The following is a 24,119-nucleotide window of genomic DNA, read 5'->3' as shown; positions in this document are numbered from 1 at the left end:
ATCTGAACGCTAAGAAAACGGAGATGTTGATTATCGGTCTTGCTAAACTTAGGCACTTGTTTAAGGATAGCACATTAAAATTTTATTATAGAAAAATCGTACAAAGCGACTCGGTGAAGAATCTTGGTATTATTTTTGACCGAACTCTCTTGTTTGAGCTGCAAATTAAGAATGTTACTTCTTTCATCTCAGCAAAATCGGAAAAATCTGTTCTATTTCATCCATAAATATTTCATCCTACCAAGCAAAAGGCTTGTAAAACTCCACTGTGTAGGATGGGGAGCGACATGAGGGTGTCGGTTTCTTTGATGTATTGTAATCCACAGGAAGATTTTATCTTGACCCAAGATCTGCAAAGCGGAGAGGAGGCAGGGCCTGACCTCCCTCCAGGCACCTTTTCTTTGAACTGTTTTACGACCTTTTCTTTGAACTGTTTTGTAACCAAAGGCGATGGCTGTTTACGACCCCTCACCCTTAGAAACAGCTGTTGCCATGTACCGGTAATCAGGGAAAGTCCAAATAAAAGAGGAGGCGTACAATCTTTCGTCAGAGCGTGGGACGACACTGTGCAAGGGTACAGTCTCTACGCGTTTCTCCTCAATTGAGCTAAATTGAATTCTGTCTCTGTTTAATTCCTTGCTTCTTGTCTTGTTTAATAGATGTCATCAGTGTTTGAACCTGACAACTGTAACCTATTATTTTCGGGACCCCCCCATGTCCAGCATTAAAAGACTACAGTTGGTAAAAATGCAGCTGCTAGACGTTTGATTAGGACACAAAAGTTTGATCATATTACGCCTATACTGGACCACCTTAAGATGCGACTTTAAGGTTTTATTACTTGCATACAAAATATCAAACAGTTTATATCCATCTTATCTTGGCGATTGTATTGTACCCTACGTTCTGTCTAGAAACTTATATTTAAAAGAATGCCGACTTGTTAGTGATTCCCAGAGCCCCAAAATAGTCTGCAGGCTCTAGAGCGTTTTCTTTTCGGGCTGAAGTAGTCTGGAACGCCCTACCGGCAACAGTTAGAGATGCCACTTCGGTGGAAACATTTAAGTCCCACCTTAAAACTCATTTATAAACTGTAGCTTTTAAATAGACTCTGTTTTAGACCAGTTTACCTGCCGCTTCTCTCTCTCTTTTTTGCCCCCTTCTCCTCAACTAACAGTGATATTAGTGGTATGGCTAATGCTAAACTAGACCATCACCAATTCTATCACTATAGAATAGGTTATGTGATGTTTGCTTTAAACATATTTGGTAGCTTTTATATTAGGAGGGGATGACACTGTCTTAGTGAGAGCTCGCCCTGAGCAAAGATGTTAATATCATCATGATTCAAGATGAGGGAAGGTTACCTTGTATGCGATCTAATTCGATAATATTAATTAAACTCAGCGCTTAGATGGTTTTTACTTCATACATCATCTACTGCCTATGAGATAAGAGGACTCCGCAAACACAGTTAATATTTCATCAGATGCTCTTGAACTGCTTCTGATGGGAGTTTGGCATCCAGGCGAGGATGTCTGCGTTCTAACAGGTCATTATCCTGTCGTTCCCTTCATCATTGTGATTTTAGCTGGAAAGAACGTAACATTGGGGCTGAGCATAATAACTATGCAAATATGCTCAATTAAATTTAAGAAGTTTATATTGTTTTTCCACAAAGAGCAGGGGTGTTTATATCTTTCCCCAGCGATGGTCGCGTACAGAAACATTGAATGATGCATTTTGTACATCAGAGATGCTAAAAGCAATCCATTGAATGTCATTTAATGTATGCTACACTGTCTGAACAAAACATCTTAGCTTTGTACTACAGCTGGCAAAGCAAATAAGTGTAAAAATCTAATAATCTCATTCTCATTTATTCCAGGTAATAAAGCCATTTACTTAATTTACATGTCGTGACCTGCATATTACCGTATTTTTCGGACTATAAGTCGCGCCGGAGTATAAGTCGCACCAGCCGAAAATGCATAATAAAGAAGGGAAAAAACATATATAAGTCGCACTGGAGTATAAGTCGCATTTTTGGGGGAAATTGATTTGATAAAACCAAACACCAAGAATAGACATTTGAAAGGCAATTTAAAATAAATAAAGAATAGTGAACAACAGGCTGAATAAGTGTACGTTATATGAGGCATAAATAACCAACTGAGAACGTGCCTGGTATGTTAACGTAACATATTATGGTAAGAGTCATTCAAATAACTATAACATATAGAACATGCTATACGTTTACCAAACAATCTGTCACTCCTAATCGCTAAATCCCATGAAATCTTATACGTCTAGTCTCTTACGTGAATGAGCTAAATAATATTATTTGATATTTTACGCTAATGTGTTAATAATTTCACACATAAGTCGCTCCTGAGTATAAGTTGCACCCCCGGCCAAACTATGCAAAAAACTGCGACTTATAGTCCAAAAAATACGGTACCCAAGTATTAGCAACATTGTTATTATAAGCGCTAAGGCCGTGGAAGTACTTTTAGTAACCCTGTGTATTGATCACCGAAAAGTAACTAGCTTATAGCTAATATTGAGTTGGTAAAAGTTTGTGCTAGTATATAAATCATGCCCTGCACTTGTATAGTAGAAGGTTGTGTTACTAAACTGAGAAGATGGTCGAATTTGAAATTTAATTTAGACCTGAAGTGGGTTCCCTTCGGGTACTCCGGCTTCCTCCCACCTCCAAAGACATGCACCTGGGGATAGGTTGATTGGCAACACAAAAATTGGCCCTTGTGTGTGAATGTGAGTGTGAATGTTGTCTGTCTATCAGTGTTGGCCCTGTGACGAGGTGGCGACTTGTCCAGGGTGTACACCGCCTTCCGCCCGAATGCAGCTGGTATAGGCTCCAGCACCACCGCGGCCCCGAACGGGACAGGCGGTAGAAAATGGATGGATGGACATCATGAGGAAGACATTACCATATACTAATTTGCTCCCACTATTTTTATTTTACCTGAGGAGTGAGGATTATGACGAATTAATCATCTAAACTGGGAACACTTGTGCTGAAAGATATGAACATCCTAACAGTCGGCATCCCAGTGAGAGCAGACATTGTACAGTAAGTGATTGTTGTGTTATGTTCGTAGTTTGTATTTCTTGTGTGTGACTTAGTACTATTACTACATGATGCTTAGCATTTTACGGGAGCTGAATCGGCTTAGCATTCAGTTTCTAAAACTTGGATCTCATCCTCCCTATATTCAGGCTCAAAAATATAAGGTTGTGGATCATCATTTGTAGTCGTTGCTGGCTCTCATGAAGTATGCCATGATTAGTAGTAGTTATTGTTAAAGCAAATGGCGTACGTTGTGAACTGAACACATCACCACAATTCTTAAAATGAGCAAAATTCGTAAATGTTACATGTTATTATAAATGTGCCAGTTACTACATTAGATATATACTTACAGTGTGCATATCAAACATTGATGGAGGTTTTAGAATGTTTTTTTTAGAGCGCTTTACAGGCGGAATAGATCCAATCCCCACTCAGTGGCCTTGTGTTTAAAGTGTCCGCCCTGAGACTGGGAGGTTGTGAGTTCAAACAAAAGTCATACTAAAGACTATAAAAATGGGACCCATTCATACTTGCCAACCTTGAGACCTCCGAATTCGGGAGATGCGGGCGGGGAGGGGGTTGGTGGTAGCGGGGGGTGTATATTGTAGCGTCCCGGAAGAGTTAGTGCAGCAAGGGGTTCTGGGTATTTGTTCCGTTGTGTTTATGTTGTGCTACGGTGCGGATGTTCTCCCGAAATGTGTTTGTCATTCTTGTTTGGTGTGGGTTCACAGTGTGGCGCATATTTGTAACAGTGTTAAAGTTGTTTATACGGCCACCCTCAGTGTGACCTGTATGGCTGTTGATCAAGTATGCTTTGCGTTCACTTATGTGTGTGTAAAAGTTGCATATATTGTGTGACTGGTCCGGCACGCTGTATGTACGGAGGAAAAGCGGACGTGACGACAGGTTGTAGAGGACGCTAAAGGCAGTGCCTTTAAGGCACGCCCCTAATATTGTTGTCCGGGTGGAAATCGGGAGAAATTCGGGAGAATGGTTGCCCCGGGAGATTTTCGAGAAGGGCACTGACATTCTGTCTCCCGGGAAAATCGGGTGGGTTGGAAAGTATGGACCCATTACCTCCCTGCTTGGCACTCAGCATCAAGGGTTGGAATTGAGGGTTAAATCACCAAATGATTCCTGAGCGCGGCCAACGCTGCAGCTCACTGCTCCCCTCACCTCCCAGGGGGTGGAACAAGGGGATGGGTCAAATGCAGAGGACACATTTCACCACCACCAGTGTGTGTGTGACTATCATTGGAACTTTAACTTTAACTTCACTTTAAAAGACTTTGTGGCCACATGCGTGGACAGCACTTTTTAGCTCTTACTTCCAAAATTGTGTACACTACTGAATTGGGGTCTTATGGCCGCTTATGTGGACACTTATACTGCTATCTGGTGGTGTCAAAAGAGTATAACATACAATGGAATTTGAAAAAAAAGTGTAAAAATAAGAATTAGCATGTCACTAAACAAGAAGTACACGTTTGTTACTTATGGACTAAGTACCTCATATAAAATGATGATTCTTAGTTTTTATTCTAATTAGGGTCCAATAAGCCCAAATAGCAAAGAGAAATAAAAAAAAGCATGTAAACAAACAGTTTGGGCCTTAAGAGGTTAATGATCTTCATTGTTAGACACCTCTTCCTAGCTTTTATCCCAGCTTTTATTTGCAATTTAATGTCTAAAAAAAGGAAATATGTCTGCTTGTCTCACGTTTGGATTGTGAATTTAAGCAAAATCCCCCCCAAAAACGCAGTTCAACTATAAGTGATGCCACACTGCAATAAGTCAGTGTTCAAAAACTGCGACTATGAGTCGCAGTTTTTTTCAAGTGCAACTTATATATGTTTTTTTCCTTCTTTATTATGCATTTTCGGCAGGTGCGACTTATACTCCGGTGCGACTTATACTCCGAAAAATACGGTAAGCAAAATTATCTGCCAATAGAACAAGAAAATTCGACTTGTCGAGACTTTCCCAAACAAGTAAAATTAGCTAACAAAAATACTTTAAAATATGTACATTGTCACTAATAACAAGTGCACTTTTCTTGGTAGAAAAAAAAGATACTTTTTTTGCTCAATATGTTGAAAAATATTCTTAAATTAAGCAAATGGGGCGGTATAGCTCGGTTGGTAGAGCGGCCGTGCCAGCAACTTGAGGGTTGCAGGTTCGATCCCCGCTTCCGCCATCCTAGTCCCTGCCGTTGTGTCCTTGGGCAAGACACTTTACCCACCTGCTCCCAGTGCCACCCACACTGGTTTATATGTAACTTAGATATTGGGTTTCACAATGTAAAGCGCTTTAAGTCACTTGAGAAAAAGCGCTATATAAAATGTAATTCACTTCACAAATGCTAGTGCCATTATCTTGACATAATGATATGCGCTCGGCATAATGATTTTTTTTTTTCATGCTTGAAGTAAGAAATTATTACTTTGAAAAATTAGTTTTATACTTGTGAGTGTTGATGACACAGCTTTGCAACACTTGATATTCTAGTTTCAAGCATGTTTTACTCAATATAGGTCATAAAATCTCAGCAACAAGCTGTAATATCTTACTGAGATCATTTCGGACCAAAACCCTTTAAACAAGTAAAACACTCTAACATAAAATCTGCTTAGTGAGAAGAATTATCTTATCAGACAGAAAATAAGCAACTATCACCCTTATTTGAGGTATTTAATCTTACTTAGATTTCAGTTTTTGCAGTGCAGGTAGGATACATTGTGATCTACGTGTGTGCGTCACCTGCAGAGACACGATGTCCGTCATTCTCCTCATGTTCAGTGTGTGGAGACGACCGTCAGCCAAACTCTTTGCTTTGCTCCTCAACACCTCTACTTCTCTGCTGCTGTGTAGCTTGTAGCGCACCTCCAGCTTATCTACACACACACACAAGACACATTTTCTCTTCATCAAAAGCTCTAATCTTCTTATTTTCTGGTATACTTATTCCCCTGAATAAGCCTTGCCATATTAAAAGGATTATGCGCTCATTCCCTATCAATAACACAATGCACTCTAATTAATTTAGCTAATATTAGCATTAGCACCGGCATTGAGAGACGATTTCATGAAATCCCTGAGAGGGCTCTAAATATCAAACTCATTGTCCTCCTCCTGATGAATATTTATGCTGCATTCCATTTACCTCGGAAGCCGTGGCTGGGAATGACATCACAGCCGAGGTATCAGCGATAACAGTTACAAAGTCGGAAATCAAGATGGTCACATCCACGAAAGTTATTACTGTGCTTGCCTTATCTGAATATAAACAACTTCTGGACAAAAATGCATTACAGTAACATTACCATAATATTCGTCCGACAATACATCTTATTCGAATGATTTAGTTCGACAAAAACTAGTCAGACGTGTTAATAACGGACATTACAGGAGCTTCTATTAAAGTTGAAGTGAAGTTGGTACGTTGTGTAAATGATAAATAAAAACAGAATACAATGAGTTGCAATTTCTTTTCAACTTATATTCAATTGAATAGACTGCAAAGACAAGATATTTAATGTTCGAACTGAGAAACCTAATTTGTATTTGCAAATAATCATTAACTTAGAATTTAATGGCAGCAACACATTGCAAAAAAGTTGGCACAGAGGCATTTTTACCACTGTGTTACATGGCCTTTCCTTTTAACAACACTCAGTAAAATTTTTGAATTCTTTCCCATTCTTGCTTGATGTACAGCTTAAGTTACAGTAACAGTCCGGGGTCTCCGTTGTCGTATTTTACGCTTCATAATGTGCCACGCATTTTCAATGGGAGACAGGTCTGGACTACAGGCAGGCCAGTCTAGTACCCACGCTCTTTTACTCTTACACACTGTTGTAACACGTGGCTTGGCATTGTCTTGCTAAAATAAGCAGGGGCGTCCATGAAAAAGACGTTGCTTGGATGGCAACATATGTTGCTCCAAAACCTGTATGTACCTTTCAGAATTAATGGTGCCTTCACAGATGTGTAAGTTACCCATGCCTTGGACACTAATACACCCCCATACCATCACAGATGCAGGCTTTTGAACTTTGCGCCTATAACAATCCATATGGTTCTTTTCCTCTTTGTTCCTGAGGACACAACGTCCAAAAACAATATGAAACGTGGATTCTTTAGACCACAGAATAATTCTCCAGTTTGCATCAGTCCGGAGGCGTTTCTGGGTGTTGTTGATAAATGGCTTTCGTTTTGTGTAGCAGAGTTTTAACATGCCCTTACAGATGTAGCGACAAACTGTAGTTTCTGACCATGGTTTTCTGAAGTGTCCCTGAGCCCATGTGGTGATATCCTTTACACACTGATGTCGCTTTTTGATGCAGTACCGCCTGAGGGATCGAAGGTCACGGGCATTCAATGTTGGTTTTCATGCTTACCGCTTATGTGCAGTGATTTCTCCAGATTCTCTGAACCTTTTGATGATATTACGGACCGTAGATGGTGAAATCTCTAAATTCCTTACAATAGCTCGTTGAGAAATGTTGTTCTTAAACTGTTGGGCAATTTGCTCACGCATTTGTTCACAAAGTGGTGACCCTCGCCTCATTCTCGTCTGTGAATGACTGAGCATTTCATATTTTATACCCAATCATGGCACCCACCTGTTCCCTATTAGTCCGTTCACCCGTGGGATGTTCCAAATAAGTGTTTGATGAGCATTTCTCAACTTTATCAGTCTTTTTTGCCACTTGTGCCAGATTTTTTGAAACCTGTTGCAGGCATCAAATTCCAAATGAGCTAATATTTGCAAAAAATAACAAAGTTTACCAGTTAGAACGTTAAATATCTTGTCCTTGCAATCTATTTAGTTGAATATAGGTTGAAAAGGATTTGCAAATCATTGTATTTTGTTTTTATTTAAGATTCACACAACGTGCCAACTTCACTGGTTTTGGGTTTTGTACTATCAGTAGCCATATTTGAAACCTTCTAGGTTGGCAAAGACTCTCCAAATTTCAGAGTAGGAAATCCGACCTCGGGGTGGGTTCCAGCTGAAATTCCCGACTAGGAATTCGGAAATTCTGACTTGCCAGTACAACTGGAATGCGCCGTTATAGTCAAATACAAGAATTGGATTGTGTGATATGTCAATATTTCCGCAGCAAATGGACACAGAGCAAACATGCATGAGTTCCATTGCCTAACCCGCTGACCTTACTCTCATCGAGCAGAACCCTCACAAGCGCTCTTCATATGTCCCACTAATGCCTGCAGCAGACTTTTTCTCCCGCTGGCTGAGGCAACTCGTAATAAAGCCCCCAGCTGGACCGATGAAAAGGCAAAAGAGACTGACAGGAGAGAGGAAGCGACTGACAGAGCCTGATAGGAGCTGGAAGAGGAGCAGGGGGGTAATGAAAGGGAGGTCAACGTGAGACAAAGGCGACGGGGATGGTGGACAAGATAAGACGCAGAGGAGATGAAAGGTGAAAATGAGAGTCTGAGAGGGTGACCGAAGGTGAGATGAGGTCGAGTATAGGAGCGTAGGGAACAAAAGCCACAGTCCTCACCATGCTTGTTGATTAGCAGCGCCAGGTACTCCCGCTGGGACGAAGACACGTAGAGCAGAAGAGCCGGACTCTGGCTGGTCCTGAAGCTCAGGGACACGTTCTCCGTCCTCGGGCTCAAGTCAGACAAGATGGAGGATGGCGGCGCGCTGATGTTCTTGCTCCAATTGTAGGGCTCTTTGAAGGTGTAGCGGACAGATGTCGTCGGCTTGAAAACGGCCGACACTTCTGTAGAAGTACACGCGGTTAGGGTCAAACGAGGAAACTTCCTGTGTCTGTGAGGGGGGACACCTTAGTTTAATAACTTGTTTTCTGAGGTGGTACTTTTTTGAAAAAATACCAAGTACCACCTACTTGATACTCTAAACCAGTGGTCCCCAACCACCGGTCCGAGGATCGATTGGTACCGGGCCGCACAAGAAAAAAATAAAAATAATTTTTTTATTTTTTTATTTATTAAATCAACATAAAAAACACAAGATACACTTACAATTAGTGCACCAACCCAAAGAAAACTCCCTCCCCCATTTACACTCATTCGCACAAAAGGGTTGTTTCTTTCTGTTATTAATATTTGTGGTTCCTACATTATATATATATATCAATACAGTCTGCAGGGATACAGTCTGTAAGCACACATGATTGTATTTTTTTATGACAAAAAAACAAAACAAAAAAAATACCATACCACCTCCCCCATCGTCATACTGTTCCATTACCTTTGTTCATACTACTGCCACTACTCAACTGCCAAAGAACTGTAGACACCTTAATATTTGTTGCTTCCTGTACTGTATATACTGTATATACTGTATACACTGCATATACTGTTATACTATTTGATTTTGCACTGGTATTGTATTTGACTACTGTACTTCTACTTGTACTGATACTCAGTGACGTGCAGTCACTAGAGGCAGGTGAGGCGGGGCCTCACCTGCCATCATGGAAAGAAAAAAAATGTAAAAAGAAAAAAAAATTTATTAAATTGTTAAATGTATCCAGTGATTATACTATAAAGTTATTTTCCATTTAACTTAACCAGTTTTAGATTATTTTTATTCAAAATTGCTGAATTTTCACATTTGCCATTCAAATGCTGAGAAGAGACTTGCGGTGATCAGCAGCCAGTTGAGGCACGTCACTCAGTTGTGCCTCACCATGGATTGCGGACTCGGCTAACTGCTGGCCTGCTGTGCAGTGAGACCGTATTGCTATATGAATTATATTATACATTTCCATAGTTTAGTTAGCTGAGGTATATAATGTACAGTGTATTTTGTCAACAACTGTATGTGTGTAACGTATTTCTTGTGCTGAGCAATCATAAAACTGCTGCGAAGACGCACTGTGTGAGGCTCGCAGTAATCCCGCCTCCTGGTGGTAGAGAATGTTCTCCCGCCGTAGAATGCACCCCTTGACGGGAGTGTTATATCAACTAAAGCCCACACTTAAACTTTCCACGTGCAAGATTGAATCTATTTAAAAAAGTTATTAAATAAGAAGCCAAAAAGTGCAAAAACAATAATGTTCGTGTTGGAGGAGTTGTGAATAACTGCAGGGCCACAACATTAGGTACACCTGCAGACTGCAGCACGGATTTCATATTTCATTCATTCACAACTCCTCCAACACGAACATTATTGTTTTTGCACTTTTTGGCTTCTTATTGAGCTGCTGTATTTTTTGGTTGGGTTGTTTATTTCTTATGAGTAAATTACTTCTACATTTCTAAAATCAATCATCAATCAATCAATGTTTATTTATATAACCCTAAATCACAAGTGTCTCAAAGTGCTGCACAAGCCACAACGACATCCTCGGTACAGAGCCCACATAAGGGCAAGGAAAAACTCACCCCAGTGGGACGTCGATGTGAATGACTATGAGAAACCAGGGGAGGAATGTAATAGAGTGATCTATGTTTGTCTGTTGCCATCTCCTGGTTAATTTTGGCTATAGCGTACTAGGGTTACTTTTTGGTTGGCCAACGATTTACGTGGTGTTGCGTACCTGACGTCAAGTCTGTTGAGTCTGTTCTGAAGTCTACAGTAAAGAGACGTACTTCATCACCTCGCCTGGTTATTGCCTCCAACCCAATATATTACATAAAGGTAAGACCATAATAATGTTTTTTTTTATTAAATGTGTTTTTTTGTGTGCTACAGTTTGTATGTGTAAAGTTAAAGTTAAGTTAAAGTCCCAATGATTGTCACACACACACTAGGTGTGGTGAAATTTGTCCTCTGCATTTGACCCATCCCTTGATCACCCCCTGGGATGTGAGGGGAGCAGTGGGCAGCAGCGGCGCCGCGCCCGGGAATAATTTTTGGTGATTTAACCCCCAATTCCAACCCTTGATGCTGAGTGCCAAGCAGGGAAGAATACTGGTATGAGCTTTTAAACATAACCCGTTAACTGCTGCCAATCAAATGGTGAATAAGATACTCTTTAGGGTTCATATGTTTGTAAATCTGACTGTGATGAAGTCAGTGCCTCACCAGCCATCAACCTCACCGCACGTCACTGCTGATACTTCTACCATAACTACTGTGACTTATTGTGCAACTTATTATCTTGTAATTAATGTATTTTGTATTTAGTGTATTAGATTCTGCAACTAGTGTTTGGATCCCACTGTAAGCAATATCTGAAGAGCATGGGGGGAAAAAAGCATTTCACTGTGTTGTATTCTGCATGTGACGAATAAAACCTTGAACCTTGAAGCACTTTGTGTGTGCATTTTGACACACTCAACATGCGCCTTGGCTCTGTACTCACCGCCGCAGTTGAAAGAACAGTACGGATACTTTTCAATGGCCGTATAGTACCGATTTCAATCAATTAGTATCGCGGTACTTTATTAGTACCGGTATACCGTACAACCCTAGTTTAGAGTATCAAAAAAATTCTAATTTTTAGGGCTTTTTATGGGTACATACATTATTAACGTTTTATCACAAGTGTTCTTGAAACATAAACCCTACGAATAGTGCAGATCTTTAATTGTCAGGACTGACGATAGCACTCACCTGCGTGACAGAAGACTCCGGCGTAGGCCGACGGGCCGCAGTCGCAGCGGAAGCCGTTGCTTCTCTCCAGGCAACGTCCGTGGTTGCGGCAGAGCGGGCCGTAGCTGCTGCAGTGACCCGGGCAGCCGGGTCCAACGCCGGGTGTGATGCGGGCCCTCTCTTCCAGGTCCAGGGTGACGCCGTTGAGCTGCAGGGCGCGAATGCAACCCCGGAAGCCCTTTTGGCGGGACGCCGTGCCCCCTGACCAGATGCTCAGTTTATAGTTTTCATTTTTTGGAAAGCAATCATATCGTTATGGCGTCATAAACCCTTGCAAGGCGCCAGCACAGCAGTTTGATGCTGACAATATAATCCAGGATCTTGTAAATGTTAGGAGGAAAAATTAGGACTAATAAACAAAATGTTTATGGGTTGCTGGCTAATGGGTTTCCTCCAATAAAGCAGATTTGCTTAAAACATCTCAAGCAATCTCTGCACATAATGATGCACTTGTTCCTCATCTACATTTGCAGAGGGAAAGCTTTTACACATGGACTCAAAAGTGACATATAATCATCAAACTCAACATGTATGATTAACTGAAGTGCTGCATAATGAACGTGTATTTCCTTTCTGCAGCATTAATATGCAGGCTAACAAGTTTGGCGCATTATTGGCAAAGCACATCAATATTTCCCATAGCTTCCCTGATCCAATCTCACCGTCTGTTGGCGAGATTTCCCTCCAAAGAGTTACTGACATCGAGTGACGTACGGGAGATTCATGCCACGATAAAGCCACGCGGAAAGTGATGGATTTTCCTGTCTTCCGATGAATAAACAGAGTCAGAGTTGGAGTGTTAAGGTGAAGATAAGCACGCTGGGTGAAGTTTGTCTTTAAAGATCTCAGTGGCTAATTACATGGCGGCCTGATTAATGACACTCCCTCTTGGTTTTGGTTCAATTAACGATTCGTTTACGGATAAATCACATCAGGAAGTTTATTACGGCGCCCTGCTGACTTTTGAATTTGTTTAATCATTTTATACATCTCTGGTTGGAGCTTACTTTTTAGCAATCCAGCCAAGCAACAAAATGATTATCAACAACGGTTATTTTTCCGAACACAATCAGAACATATTGCATACTTGCCAACCTTGAGACCTCCGATTTCGGGAGGTGGGGGCGCGTGGTCGGGGTGGGGCGGTGGCGTGGTTGGGGGCGTGGCTAAGAGGGGAGGAGTATATTTACAGCTAGAATTCACCAAGTCAAGTATTTCACTTGACTTTTATTTATATATAAAGTCAAGTATTTCTTATATATATATATATATATATATATATATATATATATATATATATATATATATATATATAGTCAATACTTGACTTTCAGTGAATTCTAGCTATATATATATATATATATATATATATATATATATATATGTATATATATATATATATACATATATATATGAAATACTTGACTTTCAGTGAATTCTAGCTATATATATATATATATATATATATATATATATATATATATATATATATATATATATATATATATGTATGTATGTGTGGGGAAAAAAATCACAAGACTATTTCATCTCTACAGGCCTGTTTCATGAGGGGGGGTACCCTCAATCATCATCTCCTGATGATTGAGGGTACCCCCCCTCATGAAACAGGCCTGTAGAGATGAAATAGTCTTGTGATTTTTTTCCCCACACATACATATATTGCGCTCTACTACGGTATCGAGCACTATTTTTTGGATAACCTTATTAAGACATATATATATATATATATATATATATATATATATATATATATATATATATATATATATATATATATAATAAAATAAATATATACACACACATAACACTCATCTACTCATTGTTGAGTTAAGGGTTGAATTGTCCATCCTTGTTCTATTCTCTGTCACTATTTTTCTAACCATGCTGAACACCCTTTCGCAGGTACCCAGAAAGGTTTCGAGTACCACCAAAAAAACTGAATCTCTGAAGACAGTATAAAAATCTGTGTTAAAGGTGTACAAATACTGTTTGTATAATAAGCATGTTATTTTTTTACAAATGAGGGTTAAGAGTTCAGTACTAAAAAAAAAAAAAGAATGTGGCTTAAGTACAGTTTTTTAATCAAGCTGCTGCATTTTTTGGTTGGGTTGTTTATTTATTTTGAGTAACTTCTATACATTTCTAAAAGGGGAATAATGTAATAGAGTAATCTATGTTTGTCTGTTGCCATCTCCTGGTGAATGTTGGCTATAGCGTACTGGGGTTACTTTTTGGTTGGCTAACGATTTACGTGGTGTTGCGCACTTGACGTCACTCAGGTCCGCATGGAGCTAGAGGGGGAGAAAATGTGTCCCGGGAGGTTTTCAGGAGAGGCGCTGAATTTCGGGAGTCTCCCGGAAAATTTGGGAGGGTTGGCAAGTATGATGTTGACGTATTATGTCCACTTACCAATGAAGAGCTGGCTGTTAAGCTGCAGGTGAACGTGTCCGTCGGCAGGAGCCTCCAATGTGGCGGCAGGAAGTGCATCCAGTCGCAGGGACGCCTCCTTTATGTTGCGCTCCACGCGGACCTGATGCCACCGGTCGTCGTTCAGCGGGGCACTCGACTCCACGTGGACTTCCAGCGGTCCATTGCCCACGTCGAAGGAGAAAACCACCTGAGTGGGAGCTGGCAAGAGAAAAAATTATGGTTTTTTGTACCCACAACCTTCTTGGATCACTCAGAATTCAATACATTCCATTACTGCGATGTCCCTCAGGGTTCCGTCCTATGCCCCCTGTTATTTTGTCTCTCATCACTGCTGTGCCGATGACACTGAGGACTATTTTTTACACAGGCTGAGGGTCATATCCCTGCACCTTTTAAAAGATGGGAGAGCTTGGATGTCTTAAGCTTGAGAAGACGTAGCATCTCTCTCCTTGGGGTAAAGATTGCCTTCTCGCAAACCTAAGAACCAATCCGCTATTGTGTGATGACTTTCATTTGTTCCATTGATATAATTGCCTCGGGCCTGTTGTGGACTGCACTGCGCTTCATTGCTGCGGGCCGCTGCTCAGCCAAGTATGTCGGCTGAACGCTTGGTTCCATCTAGTGAAAGATTTAGGAGGGTGCCGGCCAAGCAGAACGGGGCGGGTAGGTGCGAACAACAAGATGAAACAATATCCCCACTCCCTTCTGTAACTTCATTCCGGAATGGTTCCCAGGCCCTGTCGACAAAGTTACACTGTGATCTGAGGCAGGTTGGGCGCAGAGCGGCAGTATTCCGAGGTGGAACAACCACACTGACGTTGATTTCCCTCGAGGGGAGGGGGCTGCTGTTGCAGCAGCAATCCTGCATTAGCTTCTGTTTTTGTCCCTTCAACTCCCACGTCTGCTTCAGTCAACAGATGACAAAATACCAAAAAAAAAGTGCTGTAGTACAACCTTCTCTGTGCTCAAAGCAAATACATGTATATACAAACCCCGTTTCCATGAGTTGGGAAATTGTGTTAGATGTAAATATAAACAGAATACAATGTATTGCAAATACTTTTCAACCCATATTCAGTTGAATATGCTACAAAGACAACATATTTGATGTTCAAACTGATAAACATTTTTTTTTTTTTTGCAAATAACCATTAACTTTAGAATTTGATGCCAGCAACACGTGACAAACAAGTTGGGAAAGGTGGCAATAAATATGTGTGAAATTATTAACACATTACCGTAAAATATCAAATAATATTATTTAGCTCATTCACGAAAGAGACTAGACCGGGGGTCGGCAACCCGCGGCTCTAGAGCCGCATGCGGCTCTTTAGCGCCGCCCTAGTGGCTCTCTGGAGCTTTTTAAAAAATGTATGAAAAATGGAAAAAGATGAGGGGGAAAAAAATATTTTTTGTTTTAGTATGTTTTCTGTAGGACAAGCATGACACAAACCTCCCTAATTGTTATAAATCACACTGTTTATATTAAACATGCTTCACTGATTCGAGTATTTGGCGAGCGCCGTTTTGTCCTACTAATTTTGGCGGTCCTTGAACTCATCTTAGTTTGTTTGCATATATAACTTTCTCCGAATTCCTAGGACGTGTTTTATCCTTTTTCTGTCTCATTTTGTCCACCAAACTTTTAACTTTGTGCATGAATGCACAAAGGTGAGTTTTGTCGATGTTATTGACATGTGTAGAGTGCTAATCAGACATATTTGGTCACTGCATGACTGCAAGCTAATCGATGCAAACATGCTATTTAGACTAGCGATATGTACATATTGCATCATTATGCCTCATTTGTAGCTAAATTTGAGGTCATTTAGTTTCCTTTAAGTCCTCTTAATTCAATGTATATCTCATGACACACTATCTGTATGTAATATGGCTTTTAATTTTTTGCGGCTCCAGACAAATGTGTTTTTGTATTTTTGGTCCAATATGGCTCTTTCAACATTTTGGGTTGCCGACCCCTGTACTAGACGTATAAGATTTCATGGGATTTAGCGATTAGGAGTGACAGATTGTTTGGTAAACGTATAGCATGTTCTATATGTTATAGTTATTTGAATGACTCTTACCATAATATGTTACGTTAACATACCAGGCACGTTCTCAGTTGGTTATTTATGCCTCATATAACGTACACTTATTCAGCCTGTTGTTCACTATTCTTTATTTATTTTAAATTGCCTTTCAAATGTCTATTCTTGGTGTTGGCTTTTATCAAATAAATTTCCCCCCAAAAATGTGACTTATACTCCAGTGCCACTTATATATATTGTTTTCTTTCTTTATTATGCATTTTCGGCCGGTGCGACTTATACTCCGGAGCGACTTATACTCCGAAAAATACGGTATACACTATATTGCCAACAGTATTTGGCTACCCATCCAAATGATCAGAATCAGGTGTCCTAATCACTTGGCCCGGGCCACAGATGTATAAAATCAAGCACTTAGGCATTGAGACTGTTTCTACAAACATTTGTGAAAGAATGGGCCGCTCTCAGGAGCGCAGTGATTTCCAGCGTGGAACTATCATAGGATGCCACCTGTGCAACAAATCCAGTCGTGAAATTTCCTCGCTCCTAAATATTAAAGGGGAACATTATCACCAGACCTATGTAAGCGTCGATATATACCTTGATGTTGCAGAAAAAAGACCATATATTTTTTTAACCGATTTCCGAACTCTAAATGGGTGAATTTTGGCGAATTAAACGCCTTTCTATTATTTGCTCTCGGAGTGATGACGTCACAACGTGACGTCACATCGGGAAGCAATCCGCCATTTTCTCACTTTCGTCGGTGTGTTGTCGGAGGGTGTAACAACACAAACAGGGACGGATTCAAGTTGCACCAGTGGCCCAAAGATGCGAAAGTGGCAAGAAATTGGACGAAATTTGTTCAAAATACGAGGCTGTGGGGAAAGCCGACGAAATGGTCAGTCGTTTGTTCCGCACACTTTACCGACGAAAGCTATGCTACGACAGAGATGGCAAGAATGTGTGGATATCCTGCGACACTCAAAGCAGATGCTGATATCAACTCCAAAACTGGACAGATCAGCTTTCAGGAAAAGAGAGCGGATGAGGGTATGTCTACAGAATATATTAATTGATGAAAATGTTATTCATTACTCGCGGTTTTACGTAAATTATTATACATAAACTGTGTTTACCAATAATTTAGCTTAAAAACATTTATTTTTTTCAATCATTCGAGTACATTCGGGTAGTCTTGTGTAATGCAGTATTTTGTGTCTATTTAGGTATGGTTAACCGGAGTGCTGAAATCGTGGAAAAATATATGTTCTTAGCGCGCCTGAAATGGGCTGTCTGCACTCTCAAAGTGCATGTTGTTGCCAAATGTATTTCATATGCTATAAACCTAGTTCATAGTTATTAGTTTCCTTTAATGCCAAACAAACACATACCAATCGTTGGTTAGAAGGCGATCGCCAAATTCGTCCTCGCTTTCTCCCGTGTCGCTGGCTGTCGTGTCGTTTTCGTCGGTTTCACTTGCATACGGTTCAAACCGATATGGCTCAATAGCTTCAGTTTCTTCTTCAATTTTGTTTTCGCTACCTGCCTCCACACTACAACCATCCATTTCAATACATGCGTAATCTGTTGAATCGCTTAAGCCGCTGAAATCCGAGTCTGAATCCGAGCTAATGTCGCTATACCTTGCTGTTCTTTCCGCCATGTTTGTTTGTATCGGCATCACTATGTGACGTCACAGGAAAATGGACGGGTGTATATAACGATGGTTAAAATCAGGCACTTTGAAGCTTTTTTTAGGGATATTGCGTGATGGGTAAAATTTTGAAAAAAACTTCGAAAAATAAAATAAGCCACTGGGAACTGATTTTTAATGGTTTTAACCCTTCTGAAATTGTGATAATGTTCCCCATTAATATATAAAGACATGGATGACAGAGTCTGGTGTGGATGAACTTGACTGGCCTGCACAGAGTCCTGACCTGAACCCGATCGAACACCTTTGGGATGAATTAGAACGGCGACTGAGAGCCAGGCTTCTCGACCAACATCGGCGAAAATTCCTAAAAACACACTCCGCAACCTTGTGGACAGCCTTCCCAGAAGAGTTGAAGCTCTAATAGCTGCAAAATGTGGACCGACATCATATTGAACCCTATGGGTTAGGAATGGGATGGCACTTCAAGTTCACATGTGAGTCAAGGCAGGTGGCAAAATACTTTTTTCGATATAGTGTAGTTAGCGGCGTGGTGTTATTAAAGCTCGTTGGAGCTAAGTGACTCCATGGGTGGCCTCGGGCGTTGCTTACAGCTCATTTCAATCCGGATGAAGTCTCGGATGCCCAGGTTTTCCAGGAACACGCCGAAGGGAGCGGTGGTTTTGAACATGAAAAAAATCTCGGCGCTCAGCTCCCCGTGGAAAGTAGGGAAGTGGAGGTAGGACGTCTCCTTGTCGAAAAAGGCGGCGTTCCAGAAGTTCTCTGAGAAAATGAAGGAAAGAAAGCGATCACGCTCAATGGAAACAAAGCAGGCTCATAAAACCAGGCACAAAAGAGCGCAGCTGACACTTTAACAACCCCCATTTAACCACTTCATTTGACTTAATAAGGCTTGTGATTGTGTTCCTTTAATTTCTCTTACATGCATCCGTTTGCCAGTATGGGATCTCAACCACTTATCCACAGTCTCTGGCTGACCATACGTTAGACAGTCTCGAAACCGTATGAATATTTCACTACGGAGCTTGACGTTTATTTTTATACTTCCATAAGCAACCTGACTTACTGTCTCCATGGCAACGCAGCGGCCCCACCCTATAGGCGGCCTCCGAGCCCGGCCTCTGGACGTCACCCAGCACCAGAGACCTGACAGGGAGGCTCTCTTTGTTGCTGAGCAGCCCAGAGTCTTCAGTCCTGGAGGACGCAAGGAAGAGAAGACAACAAATTATTGATGCTATTGTTCCACTGATATCACCGTTGTCATCGCCACGAGGAAGCTTCCGTGCAAACTGCATTCTGGTCGAGAAGGACCAAAAGTGTCGAGGGGCAGCACCTTTTATGAAATATTAAAGGGACCGCTGGAAATAGATGTTTGCCTTGTGGCTGGCACCACTGTGTGAATACAATCTTAAAGGGGAACATTATCACCAGACCTATGTAAGCATCAATATATACCTTGATGTTGCAGAAAAAATACCATATATTTTTTTAACCGATTTCCGAACTCTAAATGGGTGAATTTTGGCGAATTAAACGCCTTTCTATTATTCGCTCTCGGAGCGATGACGTCACGACGTGATGTCACATCGGGAAGCAATTCGCCATTTTCTCAAACACCGAGTCAAATCAGCTCTGTTATTTTCCGTTTTTTCGACTGTTTTCCGTACTTTGGAGACATCATGCCTCGTCGGTGTGTTGTCGGAGGGTGTAACAACACGAACAGGGACGGATTCAAGTTGCACCTTGTTCCGCACACTTTACCGACGAAAGCTATGCTACGACAGAGATGGCAAGAATGTGTGGATATCCTGCGACACTCAAAGCAGATGCATTTCCAACGATAAAGTCAAAGAAATCTTCCGCCAGACCCCCATTGAATCTGCCGGAGTGTGTGAGCAATTCAGGGACAAAGGACCTCGGTAGCACGGCAAGCAACGGCGGCAGTTTGTTCCCGCAGACGAGCGAGCTAAACCCCCTGGATGTCTTGGCTCACACCGTCCCGAAGATGATCAAGAGAAGAATATCGACCCTAGCTTCCCTGGCCTGCTGACATCAACTCCAAAACTGGACAAGTCAGCTTTCAGGAAAAGAGAGCGGATGAGGGTATGTCTACAGAATATATTAATTGATGAAAATTGGGCTGTCTGCACTCTCAAAGTGCATGTTGTTGCCAAATGTATTTCATATGCTGTAAACCTAGTTCATAGTTGTTAGTTTCCTTTAATGCCAAACAAACACATACCAATCGTTGGTTAGAAGGCGATCGCCGAATTCGTCCTCGCTTTCTCCCGTGTCGCTGGCTGTCGTGTCGTTTTCGTCGGTTTCGCTTGCATTCGGTTCAAACCGATATGGCTCAATAGCTTCAGTTTCTTCTTCAATTTCGTTTTCGCTACCTTCCTCCACACTACAACCATCCGTTTCAATACATTCGTAATCTGTTGAATCGCTTAAGCCGCTGAAATCCGAGTCTGAATCTGAGCTAATGTCGCTATAGCTTGCTGTTCTTTCCGCCATGTTTGTTTGTATTCACTGTGTGACGTCACAGGAAAATGGACGGGTGTATATAACGATGGTTAAAATCAGGCACTTTGAAGCTTTTTTTAGGGATATTGCGTGATGGGTAAAATTTTGAAAAAAACTTCGAAAAATATAATAAGCCACTGGGAACTGATTTTTAATGGTTTTAACCATTCTGAAATTGTGATAATGTTCCCCTTTAAACAATTTAGGAAAAACACAAAGCTCAGTATAGCTGAGGCGACTTAATGATTTTGTGCGATTTTAAGCGCAAGCAGTACACTTGATTGATTGCTCAGCCCAGGTGCACTTGCTACTCTGCTACTGCTCTGACAGCAGAAGCCAATTTGCAACAATGAGTGGGCCAAAGAAAAGAAAAGTTGATCACAAATGCCGGGTGTTAAATACCGTATTTTTCCGACTATAACTCGCAGTTTTTTTCATAGTTTGGCCGGGCTCCAGTGCGACTTATATATGTTTTTTTCTTCTTTATTATGCATTTTTGACAGGTGCGACTTATACTCCGAAAAATACGGTAAGCATAATAAGTAAATACTTTTCCACTGAACTCTTGTCACTATGTATTGTGCATTACTACCACCTATAGGACTAGAGTGGAACATATTATTCTTCCAACACTGTTCAACCTCTAATTCAAGGGTGCCCAAACTACGGCCCGCGGGCCACATCTGCCCTGTTGGTCTTTCTGATCCGGAAATCCGAAATTAGAACAGAATTGAGGAAATTATGTAATAATTATGACCACATTCATTGTCCTGTAATACCAAGTAATTCCACAAAGTAGCGCAATAGGCTTGATTGATTGCTCAGTCCAGGTACACAGTCTACTCCAGTGGTCCCCAACCTTTTTGTAGCTGCGTACCAGTCAACGCTTGAACATTTTTCCCACGGACCGGGGAGCGGGAGGTTTATGGTATTTTTTTGTGTGTGTTTTTTTTGTTTTTGTCATAAAGAAATACAATCATGTGTGCTTACGGACTGTATCCCTGCAGACTGTATTGATCTATATTGATATATAATGTATATATTGTGTTTTTTATGTTGGTTTAATAAAAAAAATAAAATGAATACAAAATATTTATTTATTTATTTTAATTTTTTTAATTTCTTGTGCGGCCCGGTACCAATCGGTCCGCGGCCCGGTGGTTGGGGACCACTGGTCTACTCTGTTACTGCTCTGACAGCAGAACCAATTTGCAACAATGAGTAGACCAAAGAAAAGAAAAGTTGATAGGTGTTAAATAAGTATAATAACTAAATACTTTTCCACTGAAGTCCAGTCAAAGGCTGTATGTCTTATTTGGTTTCGAAGGAATAGAACGTAAGCTGTCATTTCTCCACCAAGCACACTAATTACATGAACAACCTTTCAAAGCAAGAACCGACCGCTACCGCACAGAAGTTGGAAGCTAATTTGCAGGCTGAGCAAAACATCTTCATTAGACAAACTACCATCCAAGAATCAATCACAAAGACACATTATCTACTGGTATTCAGATTAGCCAAGACCAGTAAGCCTTTTTCCGAAGGAGAATTTCTTAAAGAGCGCATGGTGGAGACAGCAGGTGTTTTGTGTCCTAAGAGCAAGAGCAAATTTGAAAAAAAATTGCTTTTCAAGCAGGACACTCACCGTGTGGAGCTAATTGACAAAGATCTAGCAAGTACCGTATTTTTCGGAGTATAAGTCGCTCCTGAGTATAAGTCGCACAGGCCGAAAATGCATAATAAAGAAGGAAAAAAACATATATAATTCGCACTGGAGTATAAGTCGCATTTTTTGGGGAAATTTATTTGATAAAAGCCAACACCAAGAATAGACATTTGAAAGGCAATTTAAAATAAATAAAGAATAGTGAACAACAGGTTATATGTTAACGTAACATATTATGGTAAGAGTCATTCAAATAACTATAAACATAACTTTAATTTTTCGAATTAGTGATTGTTTTGCCAAAAAAAAAAAGAGAAAAAAAAAGGGGATTACTCCCTACAAGTGTATATGTATGTATGTATGTATATATATGTATTTATATATTTATATATATATGTATGTGTGGATATATATATATATATATATATATATATATATATATATATATATATATATATATATATATATATATAGGCATCTGTTTATATTTTCTGATTACTATTATTATTAATGTATTATTATTTATTTTTCTTTTGTTTTTTTCTTTCTTTCTTTGTTTATTTAATTGATGTATTTGTAGATATTACTTTGTTTTTTTTGTTGTTTTTTTCTTTTTGGGGGGGTGGGGGGGTGAGTGGTATGGGTGGGATATAAACAAAAATATTTTGACATTTAGGGCAGACAATAGATATATGATTGATGTGAATATGATGTAATGGATAGGAATGTCTGATGCTGGATGTCAATAAAAATAAAATGAAAAAAAAACAACAAATAACTATAACATATAGAACATGCTATTCGTTTACCAAACAATTTGTCACTCCTAATCGCTAAATCCCATGAAATCTTATACGTCTAGTCTCTTACGTGAATGAGCTAAATAATATTATTTGATATTTTACGGTAATGTGTTAATAATTTCACACATAAGTCGCTCCTGAGTGTAAGTCACCGGCCAAACTATGAAAAAAATGCGACTTGTATTCCGAAAAATACGGTAAGCTAAACAAAAAAACATTCATTTACATGATGTTCCTTGGCACTTTGTGAAAGTAATGACATTTGTGACGCCGCTCAGCTTTTGATTCTCGTCGGAGGGATTGATGAGAATTTTGAGAAAACCGAGGAGTTTTTGGCCATGGAATCCCTGAAAGGAAGAACATGTGGAGAGGATGTATTTAAGAGGTTGGCGGGAGTCATCATAAGGCTCAAACTGCCTTGGAGTAAGCTAGCTCAGTGTTTTTCAACCTTTTTTGAGCCAAGGCGCATTTTTTGCGTTGAAAAAATCCGGAGGCACACCACCAGCACAAATCGTTAAAAAACGAAACTCAGTTGACAGTAAAAAGTCGTCGTCGCAATTGTTGGATCTGACTTTAAACCATAACTAACCATGCATCAATATAGCTCTTGTCTCAAAGTAAGTGTACTGTCACGACCTGTCACATCCCGCCGTGACTTATTTTGAGTTTTTCTGTGTTTTCCTGTGTGTAGTGTTTTAGTTCTTGTCTTGCGCTCCTATTTTGGTGTCATGTCATGTACAAATGTACTTTGTGGACGCTGTCTGCTCCACACGCTGTACGTTTTTGCTGTCGTCCAGCATTCTGTTTTTGTTTACTTGGTAGCCAGTTTTAGTTTCGTTCAGCATAGCTTTCCCTAAGCTTCAATGCCTTTCCTTGAGGCACTCACCTTTTGTTTATTTTTGGTTTAAGCATTAGATACCTTTTTACCTGCACGCTGCTTCCCGTTGTTTCCGACATCTACAAAGCAATTAGCTACCGGCTACCACCTACTGATATGGAAGAGTATTACACGGTTACTCCGCCGAGCTCTAGGCAGCACCGACACTCAACAACAACACATCATTTGCAGACTATAATTACTGCTTTGCAAAAAATATTTTTAACCTAAATAGGTGAAATTAGATAATCTCCCACGGCACACCAGACTGTGCCCACTGAGCTAGCTAACGTTACCACAGATGGGTCGACAAATCTGACAGGAAAAAACGTTGAGTCACTGAAAATAATCCAAGAGAGACTGAAAGAGGACAA

General features: G+C 40.4%; 1 protein-coding gene across 1 annotated transcript in view; it reads right to left on the bottom strand.

The window, feature by feature from the left end:
- Positions 1-24,119, bottom strand: part of LOC133618568 (contactin-associated protein-like 4) — a 274,944-nt gene that overhangs the window by 49,762 nt on the left and 201,063 nt on the right. The window contains exons 16-21 of the mRNA XM_061979051.1: positions 18,943-19,070; positions 18,468-18,638; positions 14,127-14,345; positions 11,658-11,897; positions 8,629-8,853; positions 5,858-5,991 (exon numbers count right to left, since the gene is read on the bottom strand). Of these exons, the coding sequence (XP_061835035.1) occupies positions 5,858-5,991; positions 8,629-8,853; positions 11,658-11,897; positions 14,127-14,345; positions 18,468-18,638; positions 18,943-19,070 (1,117 nt within the window). The remainder of the gene's footprint in view (positions 1-5,857; positions 5,992-8,628; positions 8,854-11,657; positions 11,898-14,126; positions 14,346-18,467; positions 18,639-18,942; positions 19,071-24,119) is intronic.

This window comes from Nerophis lumbriciformis, linkage group LG19, assembly GCF_033978685.3.
Source record: "Nerophis lumbriciformis linkage group LG19, RoL_Nlum_v2.1, whole genome shotgun sequence".
Classification (NCBI taxonomy): domain Eukaryota; kingdom Metazoa; phylum Chordata; class Actinopteri; order Syngnathiformes; family Syngnathidae; genus Nerophis; species Nerophis lumbriciformis.
Note: the sequence above shows the minus strand (reverse complement) of the source record. Positions and strands in the feature narration are given on the sequence as shown.